This window comes from Electrophorus electricus, chromosome 2 (genome assembly GCF_041902795.1).
Source record: "Electrophorus electricus isolate QZ-2024a chromosome 2, ASM4190279v1, whole genome shotgun sequence".
In the NCBI taxonomy this organism is placed as follows: domain Eukaryota; kingdom Metazoa; phylum Chordata; class Actinopteri; order Gymnotiformes; family Gymnotidae; genus Electrophorus; species Electrophorus electricus.
Genome location: NC_137498.1, coordinates 32,777,334 through 32,795,208, shown reverse-complemented (window position 1 = coordinate 32,795,208; position 17,875 = coordinate 32,777,334). Strand labels below are relative to the sequence as shown.

The 17,875-nt window shown below is 40.3% G+C and overlaps 1 protein-coding gene and 1 long non-coding RNA gene across 5 annotated transcripts; one reads left to right on the top strand and one right to left on the bottom strand.

Moving 5' to 3' along the window:
- Positions 1–1,146: 1,146 nt before the first annotated feature.
- Positions 1,147–4,952, bottom strand: actb2 (actin, beta 2). Of its 2 annotated transcripts, XM_027023528.3 has the most exons (6): positions 4,842–4,952; positions 3,350–3,479; positions 3,003–3,242; positions 2,244–2,682; positions 1,962–2,143; positions 1,147–1,864 (listed from the first exon to the last, which is right to left on the bottom strand). In XM_027023528.3, the coding sequence occupies exons 2-6, from the start codon at positions 3,470–3,472 to the stop codon at positions 1,721–1,723; spliced, it is 1,128 nt and encodes a 375-aa protein (XP_026879329.1). In that variant the 5' UTR covers positions 3,473–3,479; positions 4,842–4,952; the 3' UTR covers positions 1,147–1,720. The 2 variants fall into 2 exon arrangements, with proteins under 2 accessions (XP_026879329.1, XP_081555547.1); XM_081699421.1 differs by lacking the exons at positions 3,350–3,479; positions 4,842–4,952 and adding an exon at positions 2,870–2,916 and having other exon boundaries at positions 3,003–3,088.
- Positions 4,953–5,069: 117 nt separating this feature from the next.
- Positions 5,070–15,931, top strand: LOC113586310 (uncharacterized). 3 transcript variants are annotated; one of them, XR_014117704.1, is made up of 6 exons: positions 5,081–5,112; positions 8,045–10,122; positions 11,632–11,730; positions 13,295–13,453; positions 14,254–14,364; positions 15,373–15,931. It is a non-coding gene; the product is annotated as an uncharacterized LOC113586310 (long non-coding RNA). The 3 variants fall into 3 exon arrangements; XR_003411630.3 differs by lacking the exons at positions 5,081–5,112; positions 8,045–10,122 and adding an exon at positions 10,178–11,422; XR_014117703.1 differs by lacking the exons at positions 8,045–10,122; positions 11,632–11,730; positions 13,295–13,453; positions 14,254–14,364 and having other exon boundaries at positions 5,070–5,112.
- Positions 15,932–17,875: the final 1,944 nt, after the last annotated feature.

Sequence of the window (17,875 nt, the reverse complement as noted above, 5' to 3'; positions counted from 1 at the left end):
CCCTATAAGTAACTAAAGGAGCTTCAGCTCACTGAAATGTGCCTAAGACAGCAGTCACTTATTAGTGTATAATATTAACAAGGCTGATCTGATGTGCACTGCATTTTGTTATTCTATTTTGTGCCACTTTCATTTCAGTAGAACATCTTTCATTCTCTCCCAGGAGATAACTCTGGAGCTGTGCAGACGGCTAGTGCTTGTTTGCTGCACCACGGCAGGACGTTTGGAGGGTTTTCTGAAGACGGATAATGCATGTGTCTGCTGAATGAGCACAGCACCATCTGGTGTTTGGTCTTCCAAAATTAAGTCTGAAATATTCCACTTCCAGAAAGAGGATTCTTGATACACTGACCATGAAAAATCAAATGTAACTGCAAGCCTGTCAAGTTTTAAGTAAATGCCTTTCTACTCATACTCTGAAATCCAAGACCTTCTCATTTGTGTATTGCTTGGACTAAGTATTAACTATATTCACAAGATATTTTAATAGACTATTATAAACACTTCTAGAGACTACAAATAGACCAAGTATTTTTAATGAAATTGGTCATGGGTTAAAACTGGTTAAGATAAATTTTAAACTGTTGAGAGATCATGAAGAATATCCCTTCCATAAGAGGTTTGAATAAAGCCAACCAAGGACTGTAAGATTTGAATTGTTAAAATGTAATTATGTCAGACTGTAAATATCATAAAGGCAGGTATAAACCTTTACTGGTTTACCCAAACAGCCTGGTGCCCATTGTACCAAATTCTGCATACAAGTCAAGACATCAAGCATATATTGTAGGCCCACAACACCTGAAAATTTAGCAAGACCCTCAATGAGGCAAAATCTTTTGCTGAATAAGTACTTTGTAAACATCTTTACTATGCACAGCTCACAAAAGTAAACAGCTATACCCTTCACCTTTAAGAAAAAAAATAAATAAGCCAGCTTATGCAGTTTAATACATGGATGCAGCTTTATTGCTACTGTAGTTCCTTAGTGATTCAGAAACAGTTGCAGACCCAGCTAGCCTTCAGTTAACATTTAAATACTTGTATTGCTGTAGAGCAAGAGATTGATTAAACTTGTTGTGGCTTATCACTTAATATATAAAACCATTTTAATTTAAAGAAAAAAAGTCTCGGAGAAAGACAGGGTGATGTCTTACATGTGCACTTTTATTGGAATTGAATTAGTCAGTGTACAGGTTGGCCCCACCAAATGTCTGGCACCACCACATTCTATACAGACTAACATTTGCCCAGGGGGGATGGAAACCTTTACATTTTGAAGGTAAAGCTTTTGTTTTTTCCATTTTGTAACAAACAAAACTGAGATTAAGGCTGAAAGTACAAAACCCAGACATTGTTCTGTTAACATAATTTACATACAAGTAATACTACAAATGTTATGTATGCTCCCAATTACTGGGTAGCCTTCATAGAGGCAAATAAGTTTCTGAACAATGCATTTAACATTTGGAATGACTAAATGGAAAAACCAAAAGGGCAAAAAAAACAACAAAAAAAAAAAACCCAAAAAAGGCCTTTGAGTCCTCAGATGCATTGTAGAACTTCAGGGATGCTTATTTGCCAAAAAAACATTACCGTCACCTTCACCGTTCCAGTTTTTAGATCCTGAGTCAAGCGCCAAAAATAAGCCATGCCAATGTTGTCGTTTCAGGTTTTGCTTTGCGCAGTTTTGAGTCGGCGTGAAGTGGTAACAGTCTGTTTAGAAGCATTTACGGTGGACAATGGAGGGTCCAGACTCATCATACTCCTGCTTGCTGATCCACATCTGCTGGAAGGTGGACAAGGAGGCCAGGATGGAGCCTCCAATCCAGACAGAGTATTTACGCTCAGGTGGGGCAATAATCTGCAAAAAAAACAAAAACAAACAAACACACCATTAGTCACATGAAAGCCTGATGTTAGGCATCAACTACCTGTGTACAGCCAGAGCCTAGTCTCACCTTAATTTTCATTGTGCTAGGTGCCAGGGATGTGATTTCCTTCTGCATTCTGTCTGCAATGCCAGGGTACATGGTGGTACCACCAGACAACACAGTGTTGGCATACAGATCCTTACGGATGTCCACATCACACTTCATGATAGAGTTGAACGTGGTCTCATGGATTCCACAGGATTCCATACCTGAGGACCAAGGCAACATTAGGCAGGCACTCCTAGTATTGCCATCAGCATAGAGGACCTTCCATTGTAGAGAAATTGATAGCTCATGCAGTGTACTTACCCAGGAAAGATGGCTGGAAGAGAGCCTCAGGGCACCTGAACCTCTCATTGCCAATGGTGATGACCTGTCCATCAGGCAACTCATAGCTCTTCTCCAGGGAGGAGGAGGACGCAGCAGTGCCCATCTCCTGCTCAAAGTCAAGGGCAACATAGCAGAGCTTCTCCTTGATGTCACGAACAATTTCCCTCTCAGCTGTGGTAGTAAAGCTGTAGCCTCTCTCAGTCAGGATCTTCATGAGGTAGTCAGTCAGGTCACGACCAGCCAGGTCCAGACGGAGGATGGCATGCGGCAGGGCGTAGCCTTCATAGATGGGCACAGTGTGTGTAACACCATCACCAGAGTCCATCACAATACCAGTGGTACGACCAGAGGCATACAGGGACAGCACAGCCTGGATGGCAACGTACATGGCTGGGGTGTTGAAGGTCTCGAACATGATCTGAAATGAGAAGGGTTGTCAGTATTTGTTTAAATACAGCACAATCCATGCAGAGGTTTATTAAAAAAAGAAATTAAGTCAAGGCAAGTTAAGAAAAAAGGCATGAGTGCAAAAAAACAGGTTCAACACAAAGGGGTGCAGCAACAGCAAGAATGCAGGAAAGCCAGGCAGGGGAAGAGGAAGTAACCTGCTGCTTCCAGCAGATGAGAAACTCAGGAGTTCAGGAGATAAAGCCTGGAGAAAATGAATGAAGGAATGAATGGGGAGAACTTGGGTAATGAAAGTTTTAAAAAGTCAGACAAGAGGCAGATTGAACCAACCTGTGTCATCTTTTCCCTGTTGGCTTTGGGGTTCAGGGGGGCCTCAGTAAGCAGGACAGGGTGCTCCTCAGGGGCAACACGCAGCTCATTGTAGAAGGTGTGGTGCCAGATCTTCTCCATATCATCCCAGTTGGTGACAATACCATGTTCAATTGGGTACTTCAGGGTCAGGATACCCCTTTTGCTCTGGGCCTCATCACCAACATAGCTGTCCTTCTGTCCCATGCCAACCATCACACCCTGTAACAAAACCCCATTTAGTCAAGTCTTCTCTCCCCCACCCCTTTTTTGTGTTAGAGACCAGCATTCACACATAGGAAGGCAGAAACGCAAGTAAAACTACATACCTGGTGTCTTGGGCGACCCACAATGGATGGGAAGACAGCTCGGGGAGCATCATCTCCAGCAAATCCAGCTTTGCACATGCCAGATCCGTTGTCAACAACCAGTGCGGCAATTTCATCATCCATGGCTGAGCTTAAAAAAAAAAGAAAATATTTACTGTAAAGCAATGTAGCAGTGTCAATGTGACTATACTGAGCCAACTTCCTGTTTTGCCCTGCATTCAATTTCCTAACCACTAGATGGCGCTGGAGCGGAACAATGCATACTCCCAGAGATATGCCAGACAAAGGAAGTCCCTCCGCTTTCTCGTTATTACCATAAAAGGCAATGTTTGAGGCGCTTTGCGGCTGCCGGTGGTGTGGCATCCAGCCAAAGGAGAAAGGTTCAATAAAAAGGAACGGATTTCGAAATTCATGTCCATAGCCACTCCCTAAATAAGTTTCCATTCCTCCTCCCACTGCCGGCTAAGTGTGCTTTACCAAATTGACAATTAGGCAACTCTACCTGACGAACATTACTGCGTCATATATCTGCAGCCAGTCGTGATGTTCCAGTTTCAACTCTTTGGCCGTCTCTACGAGCCTTTCAGAGCTAGCCAGCCGAGTGGATAATTTCAATAACAGTTATAGGCCTTTGCTTAAGTTCCTGCATTTTTAAAGCATAGAACATTTAACAGTCTGATGTGGTCAAATCTGAATTTCTGTTGAAGTAGTCGACTTTAATGGTCTATGCCAAACCGTTATTTCAAACAACTGATACTGAGCCACACCTTGTTCTGTCAACTGTCTTGTTCATTTGAAAGCGCACACCAAATGTGACTCGCGAAATCCGTTGAGTGACCGCTTTTTAAAATTCCGTGCTTGTTTTATCGGATATCCATACCATTTTATGGCGATTGCGTTCGATAGACGTATACCCGTCTCTGGGTCGTTTCAGAAGGCAATGTACATAAGTAGTGTGAAGAACACCTGGCCAGCCAGATAGCAAATGCCGGCTAGCATGCTAGCAAGCTAACGGGTAGCGTTAAGTAGGTCACACCCTGCTGCAGCAAAGGCACAAAGAACTACCCATGCCAGGCATAAATAAAGTGCCAGGTAGGTCAAGTAACGTTGAACCCTCGAAATGTTTAAGTTTACAGTTTAAAAATGTAAACGTCATTAAAGTGAAACACTAAGTGCCACCTGTAATTTGGGGAGCTATTCAACATGTATGCACAACCGTCTAGCGAATGGGTAACAAACTTAATCACAGCCAGTTAGCAGTTAACCTAGCTAGCAAAATAACCATGCCAGTTCCGAGCGTCATCTTAACTTTGGACTTAAAGATGCTCACTTCTAAGTACAGCCACAATAACTTAACCATAAAGTTGCCCGTTAATGTATTCCTAACATCTCTACTTGAAATAACCAAAAATGTTACAATTCAAATTGATTAATAGCATTTTATGCAATGAAAAGCATGTGGGTAACCCACTCCCTAAAGAAAAAAACTTACCTTAAGATTGGGGGGGGGGGGCTTGTCGGCTTAAGAAAATTTGTTACAGGCAGATGATATTCCGCACTAGCTGCGAATGGAGGAGCTCAAAGTAAGGCTGTGAAGCTGGGCGCACGTTTTTATACAGAGTTTGATGCCCGGCTCTCGCCATAAAAGGTAAACTTTCGCGGCTGTGCGCTCTGATTGGTTCAGCGTCACACACCCGGGCTATCGCGTGCACATTGCTACACTTGCTTGCAACTTGAGAGCGAAAGAAGGGGAAGCTAGCTAGGTTTGTAGCGGGAAACAGGCCTACTTAAGTCTTATGAAATTGTGCTTTTGTACTAAATTATTTTATTAAAGTCAATTTTTTTTGTTAGTCGCTGTTATCTTAAAAGAATGCATTTTCGTATTTTTATTCAGTTAATTCACCTTCACATTCTTTCTGTTGTTTACAAGGCCAAGCTTTTAACATGGATACTTGATTACAGGGCCTCATGTGTTTATAGTGCAAAAGAACAGTGACCTGACAAGTTGTTTAGCTTTGTTATGATTGTACTTTTAGTTATTGTTCAATGGGGCAGGATAAACATGACAAATCACCAGTACAAATGCTACTCCACAGTGCCACTTGTCAGGAGATTAGTTTGAGCTGATACAGGCTAGAATATGCATTTTCTTTAGCTTTTATGTTGAAACTTTGTGCAGGGGTCTATAAAGTCCTGTTTGAATTTTGTTAATCCATGCATTCAAGTAAAAAAAAGTAATTACCTGATTTATTTTCACTTCAGTAAGCCTGCACAACCAAACTTGCTCCATGTCACTGCTTGGAGGACAGCAGGATAGTATAGTGCACAGGTGTGTGCATATAACATAACACTTATAAGGAGGGGCAGATATGTCATTTTTGTATAAATGAAGTGTTGTAAGGTTTTATGGATTGAAACATGGAGCTTGATTCTGGCTTACTATTGGTTTATGCTATGTTTTATGCTTTCAAAATCTTACATTGAATTGATATGCAATCAGTGTCAGAAATGCAGTGCTGATTTTAATGGAAACATGAATGGAAATCGTTCTGATAATTACATTGATTCAGTCTGTTCAGAAATAATTGCAGGGGCAGTGCGGTGGCTAAGTGACTAGTAATAAGAAGGTTGCCAGTTCAAGCCCCAGTGCTGCCAAGCTGCCACTGTTGGGCCCTGAGTAAGGAAGGCTGTTAACCCTTAATTGCTCAAGTTGTTTTCAGTCATAACTGTAAGTCACTTTGGATAAAAGTGTCAGCTAAATCCCACAAATGTAAAATGTTTAATAATTCGCAAGCTTACTTCAGATGCTTACAGTCCTTTGTGGAGGATCAGAAAGACGTTCTTGTGACTTTTTAATATGTAAACAATGAGCAATGCTTGTGGAGCTTAGTCAAGAAATTTGTAAGTGGTAGTTAAAGTGGTAGGTAGCTCTAAAAAGAAGAGCTGACTATGATAGGCTGATTATGTCTGCTATCAGATACATTCTGTGTGGTTAGCTAAAGAATCATGTTTACATAATTTCAGACACATTACTGCTCCCTCATCTGCCTCTGTAGTATTCTTTAGTATGTGTCATATATTTGATTGGCAAACCTATTCAGATCTGAATTGTATTTTGTGAGGGCTATTATTTTTTGTCCTGCCCAACCATTGCCCAACTGTAGTGAGAGTGTAGGAGTTATAATGAAATTCAAAATTCTAATTTCAAAGGTTCATTTCAGGCCTAAATGAGTTCTCAAAATAGTGTTACAACTGGTGGGTTATATTCCTGGCATCAACAACTCAAATTAGGGAGACAGTGTTCAGAGATTAAGATAAGGACATGGTGCTGGTAGACTGAGTGGTATCTCATCATTTAGGTTTGAATACAGTCTCTCAGTCTTAAATAAGGATTTAGAAATTACAGGAAAAATCCTTTGCCATCCCCTCCCCCACACCCGCTTCAAAGAATCTTACAAGTCCAACCTCCTTTCACACAAGCTAACCTTAAATTACCAAAAGATTTTTTTTTAAATTATTAGTTTAATTGTTGTATTGAGGTGATATTTGACAGTATAGTTTAAGTTTGTCATTTCTCTTATATATTTTTCATTGTTACTTTAGTCATGATTTTCCCAGGCTGCATGGGGTCCTTCTACTGCAGATCTGCTCTGGCTTCCAACCCCACAGATCTGTGGGGTGCCTTTCTTCTGCCTTTCTGGACTGCATTTCTTATTCTGTTTCACGTTTATCACCATTCTAATAAGTTTACACTTTAGACAATTTCCAAAAAAACATTCACAGTAATCTGGATTTGCATTAATGAATATATACAATTACAGTATTCAGTGGATTTAATATGCATTAGCCAAAAGGAATTTAATGCATTTACATTTATTTGTTTGATTGTTTGTTTGTTTGTGTGCATGTGCGAATGTGTGTGTGTGTTTAGTGGGAGCTGCTATCAATACCTTACACCCCCAGTAAACTGAAGTGTGTCAGAGACTAGCCTATCCTGCTGAATTAGCATTTGTAAAGACAAACACACTCCATCTTAACCCCTTTCTCCTGAAATGTTCTCCACACACTATTTCTTAGCATCCAAGAAGGCTAGTGGCTTCCCCAGTAAATTTAAATGGACCACTTATTGGCAGCACTGTTACTACACGCTGATTTTTGAATCATTTAAATGTGCATCTTTACCCAGAACTTCTGAATAAAGCAAAACAAACAAAAAAAACCCCAAACAAACAAGGAAGTCACATTGTACTGTGCTAGCTGGGTTTTTAGTTTACAGATTGGATTAGACTTCAATTTATGGGCCATCTGGATTAATCTCCTCGTCCCCACACACTTAAAAGGGACACTTTTTTATCCCTTTGACCTGTTTCTTGTGATCAGCATAAATGTTTTTGATTAATTTAGAGGACCTCCATTTAATTTTATGTTAAACATGATAAGCAGGCCATAATTGTACCACTAAATGCTTTAAACAACATAAACAATGTTTTAAACATCCTTAGTGTTACTACAAAGAACAAAAACAAAGAAATGCATTGTGTGGTGATGCATTTAAAAATGTTCTGGAACAGGAAATGATACTGACCATGCAAAAAAGAAAGAAAGAATGAAAAAAACAGTGTTCCTATCGGCCTTAAGTGCTTCGGTGGTGGCAGTGTACTCTTGCCATATCTCTGCTTTGCTTCCTCTTTTCAGTGACAAGGGACCATAGGTGGCCTTTATGACTGCGAGGATTTACAGGGTGCTCAGAGCTCCATGTTCCCACAGCACTGGCTTGACCACCTTGGCCTTCTCACTTTGGTCCTGGCATGGTGACATGTCTGAGGTTTGACTTCTCACACAGGTGTCTCACTGCCACACTACCACCAACAACTTGGCGTGAGGGCCAGGTTGTTTGCTGCATGTGCGGTGGGTCACCGTCTGGTCACAGGGGGTGGGGTATGGTCTTTGGTACTCTTGTTAGGACAGGCAGATTAATGCAGATCGGTGCCTTAATAGCATCCCACTGAGATGCCTGCTAACTAGGGCACACAGAGTTCTGGAGAGATATTTCTGCAAATACAGAGCCATTCACTGAAAAGCATACTCTATGCAGCCATTCACAGTGGGGTCAGACATTTTGAAGTTCTAAAGTCGTCTATACAAACCGCACACCTGTATAGTTCTGCTCCATATACTAAGTGTGATACATTATATAACAGTAAGACTATGAGCCGTGGTATTCACAATAGTTACGATCCCTTTTGTCCATTGCTTGCATATTTCTTCTCCTTAAGTATAGCAATTAAGGGTAGATAAGGGGTAATCATGGCCCATCATGGCCTGCTATTCAGTGCTAAAGACTGCATGGTTGAAATTACTCTACTAAGCAACATTAATAAAACTCTGCTGAGGAATTGCCCAAACTACAATGGTACTAACTGAGTTTAGTGGAAGAGAGCATGTTGAATATTCTTACTATAGAAATTGTATATATAATTCTGAATTCTTATCTTCTGTAGTAACGAGATCTCCTGCTGTTTTCAGCAAAAACTGGGAATTTAATTCTTATAGGATATTGAGTAACATCTGCAACAGCAGAGTTCATCATTGTTTAACTCTATTGGTGATCATTTCCACATCCTGGAATCTTTGCTTAAAACCTTGGGCCTCACCCTTTCTATGCTAGTGTTTAAAAGGTTTTGCTGGCGTGGCCTTTTGATCTTCCAGATAAATGTTTATTCATTATGCAGTTAGTTAGGTAATGCATCATTAAGGCTAGTTGTATTAGTTGTACTGTACACCATAGTAGTTGTACTGACATCACACGCTTGGGCTGACACTTAGACTCCACCCTGCTAAAATAATACTGAGATTAATACACTAACTGACACTGGTTAGAACTGGTGAGACCTGTGTCTACGTACCATTCACAGGACTAGATCCATCACTATGCACAGGTCCTGTGTGGCTGGGAAATGCAATGCCTCTCTCACCTCTCTGCGAGGACAGGTTTCAACATCAATATCTGTCTTAGAAGTATATTTATGTTTTGAATAACACCTATCACTCCATTAGCATCTCTGCTATCAATCAATCAATCAATCAATTAATAGCCAGGCAATATAGCCAGTCTTCATGGTAATGATTTAAAAAATGCATATTAATTTTGATAAACTTTCACAAGTAAAGCAAGTAAAATAAAAAGGATTTAGGCCTCAGTGCATGGGAGACCTAGCCTCTAGGCATATGTTCATATAAGTTGCCAAATAAGGGAACAGCCCAAGCATTCAGAACAGGAAGTGAATTTCTGAGGGATCCCTTTTTTCTGCAAGTTTGTACAGGAAATCACATTCAAGCATTTGAAGCTAGGAGAGGGCTGCCTGACGCTGGAATGCACAGTGTGGCTGCGTGTGTTGACTGCTCTTTATCCCAGCCTGTCATAGCCTGCTAGCTCACACTGCAGTGGGAAAAGACGACGCGACACACTACCAACAAGTCATTTTAATTAGCACACTATAAACAAACTGCCTCATCTGTGTACTCTTCTGTGTTTGGTTAGACATGTGATCTAAATTAGTAAACCTCTGATATTGCAATAGTCTTAACATAGATTACGATTAAGATTATTGTTAAGATTAATATTATTGTTGTGAAAGTTTGTTTGTTTTGTTTAACTTGGCGGTCTCCGAACAATTTTCTTACTCTTTAGTTGAGAAGCCAAACATTAATTAGAGAGCAACTGATGTATAACCAGCCTTCAGGTTTTCTGATTCATCTTATCTTTCTAAGACGTAAGTATACATGCCCTTGTGGAGCTCATATAGAGCACTGCTCTCAATCCAGTACTTTTAAAGCATTTTGCATATGCTCCAGGCAGTAGCATTGAGCTAAACACATATATGGTAGTTTTTATTGTCGTGATGGGTAAAGGCAAGGTTCCCTCGTATTTATTTCCTCAAAGGCATGGCTTTCAACCGTTCATGCAATTTGGTAGTGTTAAGGCCTCGCCCTCTAGCAGATGTAACAGCAACCACCATAAAAGGAAATCTTTAAGTGTGTCACATGGTAACAATGTCAAGAATTCAAGGCCGCTGTCACATGGCACTTTCTCAAGGAAATCAGATTGAAACTGCTGGCCAAATGAATGAAGTATTGCTTGCTAAGCGATGCTAGGGAATTTTAAGCAGTGATGGTTTTCACTTTTATTTTGATGCACTCATAACCATGTTTTTTCCCTTTGTAAAAACTACAAGGTAACCTGTATTGCTTTTTAATCTCCCATGTTCATACAGCTGTACTTTGGTTTTGCTGTGGGGATTTGACATTCTGCATGTGTTTCTCATTCTCTTTGCTCATTGTGTAAAAGGTACAGTAGCTCTTAGTGACACTGAGAGGCAAAGATAAATGCTGTAGCAGAGATCCACATCACAGCAAACGAGAAGGAAGTGGTCTAGAATGATGATAGCGGAGTCTTAGCCTTATATAGTCAGCCTTGGCAAAGGAAAAGATGACTGATATATTGTGTCAACTTAGGGCAGCGAACTTTGTGCTTCAAGTGTGTAAAACTAAACCATTATCATGCTGCACTGAATTTCTAAATTTCACATCAATAGTTTTCAGTCTTAGTCTTTTCAACAAGTTCTCTATCTCTCTTTTACTCACACCCTCTCTTACACATGTACACACACATATGCTGTCACGCACACTCATACCCACACAATAACTCTTACATTTTCTATGAAACTCCCATCCTATCACTCCCATTCTCTTCCCTGCTTGTACTGTTTAGATGACAAACAATTGCGTGCTCAAGGCCTCTGGGGAGGAGCTTCTGTGCACTTCTCATGTCTCAGGTGCCATATAAGGGCAGAACCAGCAGGTAGTTTTTGCCAAACTTAGTCATCAAAGTGCATAGGGCTCAGTCACACAGTCAGCCCACAGTATTTGGATGAAACTTAGGGGGCGTGTTTCTTTCTACTCCAGGGCTCTATGTATTCTGGCAAATGCATGGTTCCCAAACCAGTTTATGATCTAGGCTTGTTTCTCCCCTTAAAACCCCAAGACCTAGAACTCCAAGAACAGTTTCCTCAGGTACAGTTGGTGAAAACCACTGGGGCATCCTGCCATTTTCTGTAACTGAATCTATAAGTGTTGTATAGAGGTTTACAGGAGTACAGTTATTAACATATATGCCTTTCTAAAGTATGAATACTGCTTCTTTTTAAAATTTTGGCCATGAGTTGGTTTTTTTGTCTTATATTTAAGGGATAAATTATTCACATAATTCTGTTTTTCTGTAGGTTGTTAACTGAGCTTGTGTGTCCTAAGCAAGCTACATTTAGGACTGAGACACACAGAAGAAATACACACCTCCTACTTCCCACACTGAGGAGCTATTGGTTAGCGATTACTCTGATGTAACAGAGGCACTGAGTTTGAACAGAATCAAGTGCTTGCCTATGCATGCTAAAAATTCTAAGAAATGCTAATTGCTCTTCTCCTAATGATGTTACTAAACAGGACGACTGAAAATATGGCCTTGCTTTTGTCTCCTACAAGTTATTAATTCAATGTTTTTGACTTTTATGATCACTAATGATGGACTGTTTGCACTTGTGTAGCATGTTGTCTGTTGTTTTGTGTTGCACCATGGTCCTGGAGGAACATTGTCTCGTTTTTGTTGTGTACTTGTATATAGCTGAAATGACAATAAAACCTCTTTGAACTTTGAACTTGAACTTGAACTATTATCAGCAGTTATTGTTAGATGCAACTGTAACTGTCAAAGACAAGCCATGACACAGGTTGGATTGAACTGCAGGATTTCTCCTGTAAGAGACATGGTTAGGAAGCCCATGGGTAACTCTGGATATCCAACAAAAATATGTTTGGATTTTATGTAACAAAAGATTTTTTAGTTGTTATCTTATGCAACAAAGAACTTGATAACCTTGTATTCATCATGTGAGCACTGGATTGATCAACCACTTTAGATATGAAAATAAACCTTTTAAAGACCGTGATGTGATTACTAAAAGTGTTAGGAAGATCTCTGAGATAATGTGTGGGTAGGGATAGGAGTAATGTTGTGAATGGTTGAAGGCAGATAAAAAAAAGATTATCATGTATATCCCTTGATTCAGCACAGGCCTCAGTTTCCTGTTATTGTAAAAATGGAGTCCAATTTCAGATAACTTCCCCTTTCTTGTACTTTATGTGTTAAAAAAAAGAAACTTATTTGAAAAAGCACCTTCTTTGCTTCTTTGGCTGAAGTGCAAAAACTGTTTGCATGATTATGTTATTGATGTGTCTCAGAATCATAGCATTTACACTCTCCTTTCCCTCAACCACACCCAGGCCCACTGAATGTGGATGTGCCCACATCTTTCCCTTCACACTGTTCCATAATGCTAATTTCAAACAGCTGGAAAAATTTACCACATTATTTTCTAAAGCATGTGAGCATATATCTTCATACTCATTGTAAAGAACTTGGAAACTGAAATAAACAGGATTACTTCATTTAAACTTAAATCAGATTTGTGTTCACACCAGCTGGGTCATTCAAGATTATAACTCATCAATTATGCAGAGATAACTTTGCTGCAGCCAGCATTGACTCATATGTTGTGACCTACTTCTGGGCTATAACATTGCTCGAGCTTGACAGAACATGGAAAAGAAGTCAGTGAGAGACAGACTGTTCCGTGTGAATATGTGAAATATGAGGGATCTCTTTCCCCGCTCACTCTCTGCCCCTGTTATTATCCAGATATGTATGGTGTAGAGAGGGAAAAGAGTCTGGATTTAAGAGCATCTGTGGTTTACAGGGCATTGAATCAGAGATGCTTGGTATTCTGGCTATCTCTCTGCCTGGGCTGCTTCCTCTGTCCCTGTGAGGAGCCTTGTTGCCTGCTTACCCTGATCTCTTTTCTCCCATCAGCCAACTTTCACTCTGTGCAGGGTCAGTCAGAGGCCTGTAGAGGGAACAGAGGCTTCAACCGTGCTGGTACAAAGGGGTGAGAATTAGATGCTTGCTCTGCTGCCCCAGCTGTCCAGTTAATTCCTGAGTATGCGACCCATGTCCGTCATCCCACCCAGCCAAGGAAAGCAGTGCTGGAGGTGAAGACATCTCTTCCATTGGTTGTATCCATTAGGCTGTGGCTATGGTCATTATTCCATAATGGCATATTACTAGAAACAAGGACTCCTGTTCATAAGAAAGCATTTCAGTTTTGCTAAAACACTGAATGCTTTTCAGGCATTTTTCCGAAACGTTCATGTCATCTTTATTTGCAGCTAATATGTATCGGGCAATACTCACTGTATAATGTGTTTACCTTCATATAAAATAACATGCCACATGACATAGTCATGTTTAATGGATCCTTATCTTCTGTGGCAGTGAGCTTTGCCCTGATCGGTGCTGGGCTTTGCTCACAGAGAGTGGGTGGAAGAGGCAGTGATGGGATGGAGCTCTGGGCCACAGGGAGAGAGACAATACAGAGGAAGGGGAATCCAGTGTCACTCACTGCAAGCCTGTCACAGTCATTCCCTAAAAAGGCAATCCAGTCTATTGGCATGACTGAGGAGCACCAGATGGATATAGAGAGAAAGAGAGAGAGAGGGAGGAGCATTCCTGGGCTAGGTGTTGAGCCAGGTAACCCTCACAGTGTCTGTGAGAGTGTTCCATGGTCAGAAGCTGCAATCCATGCTAAGTTCCTGCCTAGCAGCTTACTACAGGTAGAGTGCAGCTCTCACCCTACCCTGTACGTTAAGATCATACTTTCTGCCTAAATAAGGAAAGATTGAAGAGTAGAAGACTGACATATGTAGGGGTGGGCAGAATTGCAACACTTCCATGCCTGAAATTCTTTATTATCTCTCTTTCCCTCTCATATTTTGTCTCTCTCACACTGCAGGAAGTTCGATGGTTCTCAGAAAAGAACTCCCACTGAAGAGTGTGTGGCTGAGCATAAACACACACGCCTGGTTAGAAGCAATATGTAACCTGAAAACTCAGTGATGTGCTGGTAGGGTGTTGCATAACTCCCAGTAATTGCACCATCTCCAACACGCAGTGTGAAGGCCAAGTGTAATAAAATAATGGATTTCATATCTCAAATTGGTTTCAGCTCCTACTCAGTGTCCTACATGTAGAATAGTCCCACTTTATGATAATCTAAGGATTTACAAATTTGGGATTTCCTTTGTTTGTTAAAAAATCTCTCAAGAGGTTTACAATTGACAAATGGCATTTTTTTTAAAAGGAATTTGACATACTTTTTGGCAAACATACTAGGTGTTTTTATCTTGTATGTTTGTAGTTTATATAATCTCTTTGTCCTAGTACAGTTCTGTGGTCAAATTCTTCATACTCTGCATACTCCTGACAACATTTACATTTGCATTTACATTTACATTTACGGCATTTAGCAGACGCCCTTATCCAGAGTGACTTACAAAAGTGCTTTGTCGTTTAGTCATAGAATATATCCTAGTACAGTATAGTAGGTTAGAATTAAACATACCAATGAACTAGAATACTGTAGAATACAGGAATTAATGCTGATACCTAGAAGTGCAAAATATATAAGGTCTATCTTAAACAATGATAAGTGCTATAAACAATAAGTGCTAGAGTTTGTTAAAAAGCATAAATAATGCCCTACAATAAGTACTAAATTAGTCAGTCAGTAAGGGAGCAGTGTCAGTTGTCCTTTAAATATTCTGCAAATAGAAAACAAATATTAATAAACAAATATTAATAGCTTGCAAGACAGAAAAAAGGTAAGTGAGGGCAGTCTGCTACATGTTTTACAGACTGCCTGTACTTTGTGAACACTTTATGAAGTGACAAGAGACACAGTTTCAGAGAAAGGTGGCAGTTTTTCTTCTAATTTTCTTCTAATTCAGTTTTTCTTCTAATTTTGAAAAATATTTTTCTTTGGAAACACTCAACCTGTCCTGAATTACCTGTCTGTTTTGGGGGGAAAAAAAGGCAAAGTGACCAAGCAACTGTCCATATTTCTCTCTATCAGGGTGGTGATTTGGACAATGTGCCGTTCGTCAGATGAAAGCTACTGAGCGGAAAGAAGGAGTGGAGCCAGGCTGGGGACGTGGACCATCATGGTGTTCGCCCCGGAGGGACTGACTGTTGTTGGCCAAATGAACAAAAGAACGTGTGTCACTGCAGGCTGGACAGATGGGCAGCAGAAAGCCTCCATCCCAGGTCACAATAGCATGGCTCAGCAGGAGCAGCGATAGAGCCTGGAGACTCCACAACACCACCCAGCTCCATTCCTGGCCACACCTCTGACCAACTACAGATGCCTTTATCTCTTGTTACACTGCCAGAATACATGGGGCTAACCCCATGGATGCATCTGTAACTGCAAATGGAGACTGTTCTACGATGAGAAAGGATCAGACCTTTATTAAATTGTAGTGAAAACTGTTGACTACTGTTGTCTGTATTATAACTTTTCTATCAGCACAGCCAGCTCTATTTCTATTAATTGAAAGCAGTTAGTAACCAGTGTAATAATTATGGGGAGATGTGCAAGTATAATATGTGTGATAATAAAATTATTACAATTCCGCATGGGTCAAACTATGTAATGTGAGAAGAATTAATGGTGTACCCTTAGTGCACCAGTAATTATCATACAATGGGCACTCTGCCAAAGAGGCAGGAGACCAAAGCCCTCTGTTGTGGGGTATCAGTGGAGTGTTGGTCTGTGTGTGTGTTTGTGTGGGTGTGTTTGGCCATCTGTGCCAGATGTTAAAGAGCCATCTATCAGCAGATGATGTGTGTTCCCACATTTAAAAACAAGAGATTTAAAATAAGAGTCTTTAGACAGTATCATTGTCAGTGTCATATTTTTTGCATCAATAACATTCAACTAATGAAGTGATACTAGAGGAATATTTCAATAATTCAGGCCTAGATCCTTGAAAATAAATTACCCAAATTATCTTTCCTGGGGCTACTCTGCCAATTAACTGATGAAACTGAACAAGAAAAAGGGGTTAAAAAAGAGGGTTAAAAATGTTTATATATATATTCATTTATTTTCTCAGCTAGCTGAATCAGCGGTAAAGCAGTGAGCAAACAGCTGGTTGTGGGTAGTGTGTGTGGCTGAATGGCTGAGGCCTGAAGAATGGGGGCCCTCCAGAGTTGCCGCTGTTCATTGTTAGCTTAGTGCATATCATTAACATCCAAATGCCTTACTGACCAAACAGGCAAAATAGGCATGTCCAGAGAAAAGGGGGAGAGGCTGAGAGTGCAAAGATCGCACCCAGACACATGATAAGAGAAAGGCCTCAGTGGATGGGCATCGCCTCTGAGAACAACAACCATCTTACAAATGCTGAGGAACTAGGAGATGTTTTAGAATGACCAACATGTAGTCATCCACTCAGCAATCATAATCATCTACTCCTTGGTTCAAAACTAAATATTGTGTGTAACCATACAAACATGTGTAAAATAGACATGAAATATGAAATGTTCTGTGAGGAAAAAGGGATATTGGATTAAAAAATGGATATTGAGTAAAAATGAATATAATCTTCTAGGAGACGTTGCTATTGTAATGTCATTGTAGTTGATGCAGTATCTCAATTGGATCAGTAGGTGGAGTAGTAGAGCGCAGAAAAAAAACTACTTTTACGTCTGCCCACTGATGTGATTATAATCACAGGAAAATAAACAAACCACGAATTAACACAAAGAACCCCATATCCAGCGACTATCACTAGCATCTTAATCCAAACAGAAGAACATATTTTAGTGAATCCTGATCAAGCCTAACTGCAAAACCCTCTGGAAACTCTAGTAAGTTGAGAAGGTTCAGAAAGTGTTAAAAGATGCCCTTGATGAGTAGGCTGCAATGAATGTGACCTTGACCACTGAGTGGGTACAGTCTCTTACATTTGCCACAGCAGTTTTATTCTGGGATCTTGTTCCTCCAGCCACCACAGAGCTGATCTCCCTATGCAGATCGATGGAAGAGGAGTGTAAGGGGAGACAGCAGCCAGGCTCATGTACTCCATGCTGCAGGTACATTTGATGGGTCTTCTTCTCCTTTTTCAGCCACCCGTAAGCCATCCGTGATGGAGTCAGTACTGGATGCATAAGTTCTTGTATAAGTATAAGTATAAGTATAAGTATAAGTGCACTATATTGGACTGTTTGCACTTGTGTAGCATATTGTCTGTTGCACTGTTGTTTTTATGTTGCACCATGGTCCTGGAGGTACATTGTCTCGTTTTTGTTGTGTACTTGTATATAGCTGAAATGACAATAAAACCTCTTGAACTTGAACTTCTTCTGGCACAGGTTCAAATAGCAGTAAAACACCAAACCTTTAATCCAGTGAGGAAATAAAACTTTTGTGATAAATAAAACTGAGGAAATAGATGAGGTCTGCATGTATGCAAACTATCACCAAAAGCCAAGACAAAAGGTTTAACCATGAATGAAAACCCAACAATAATTTTGACACACACACACACACACAAACACACACTCACAAACTT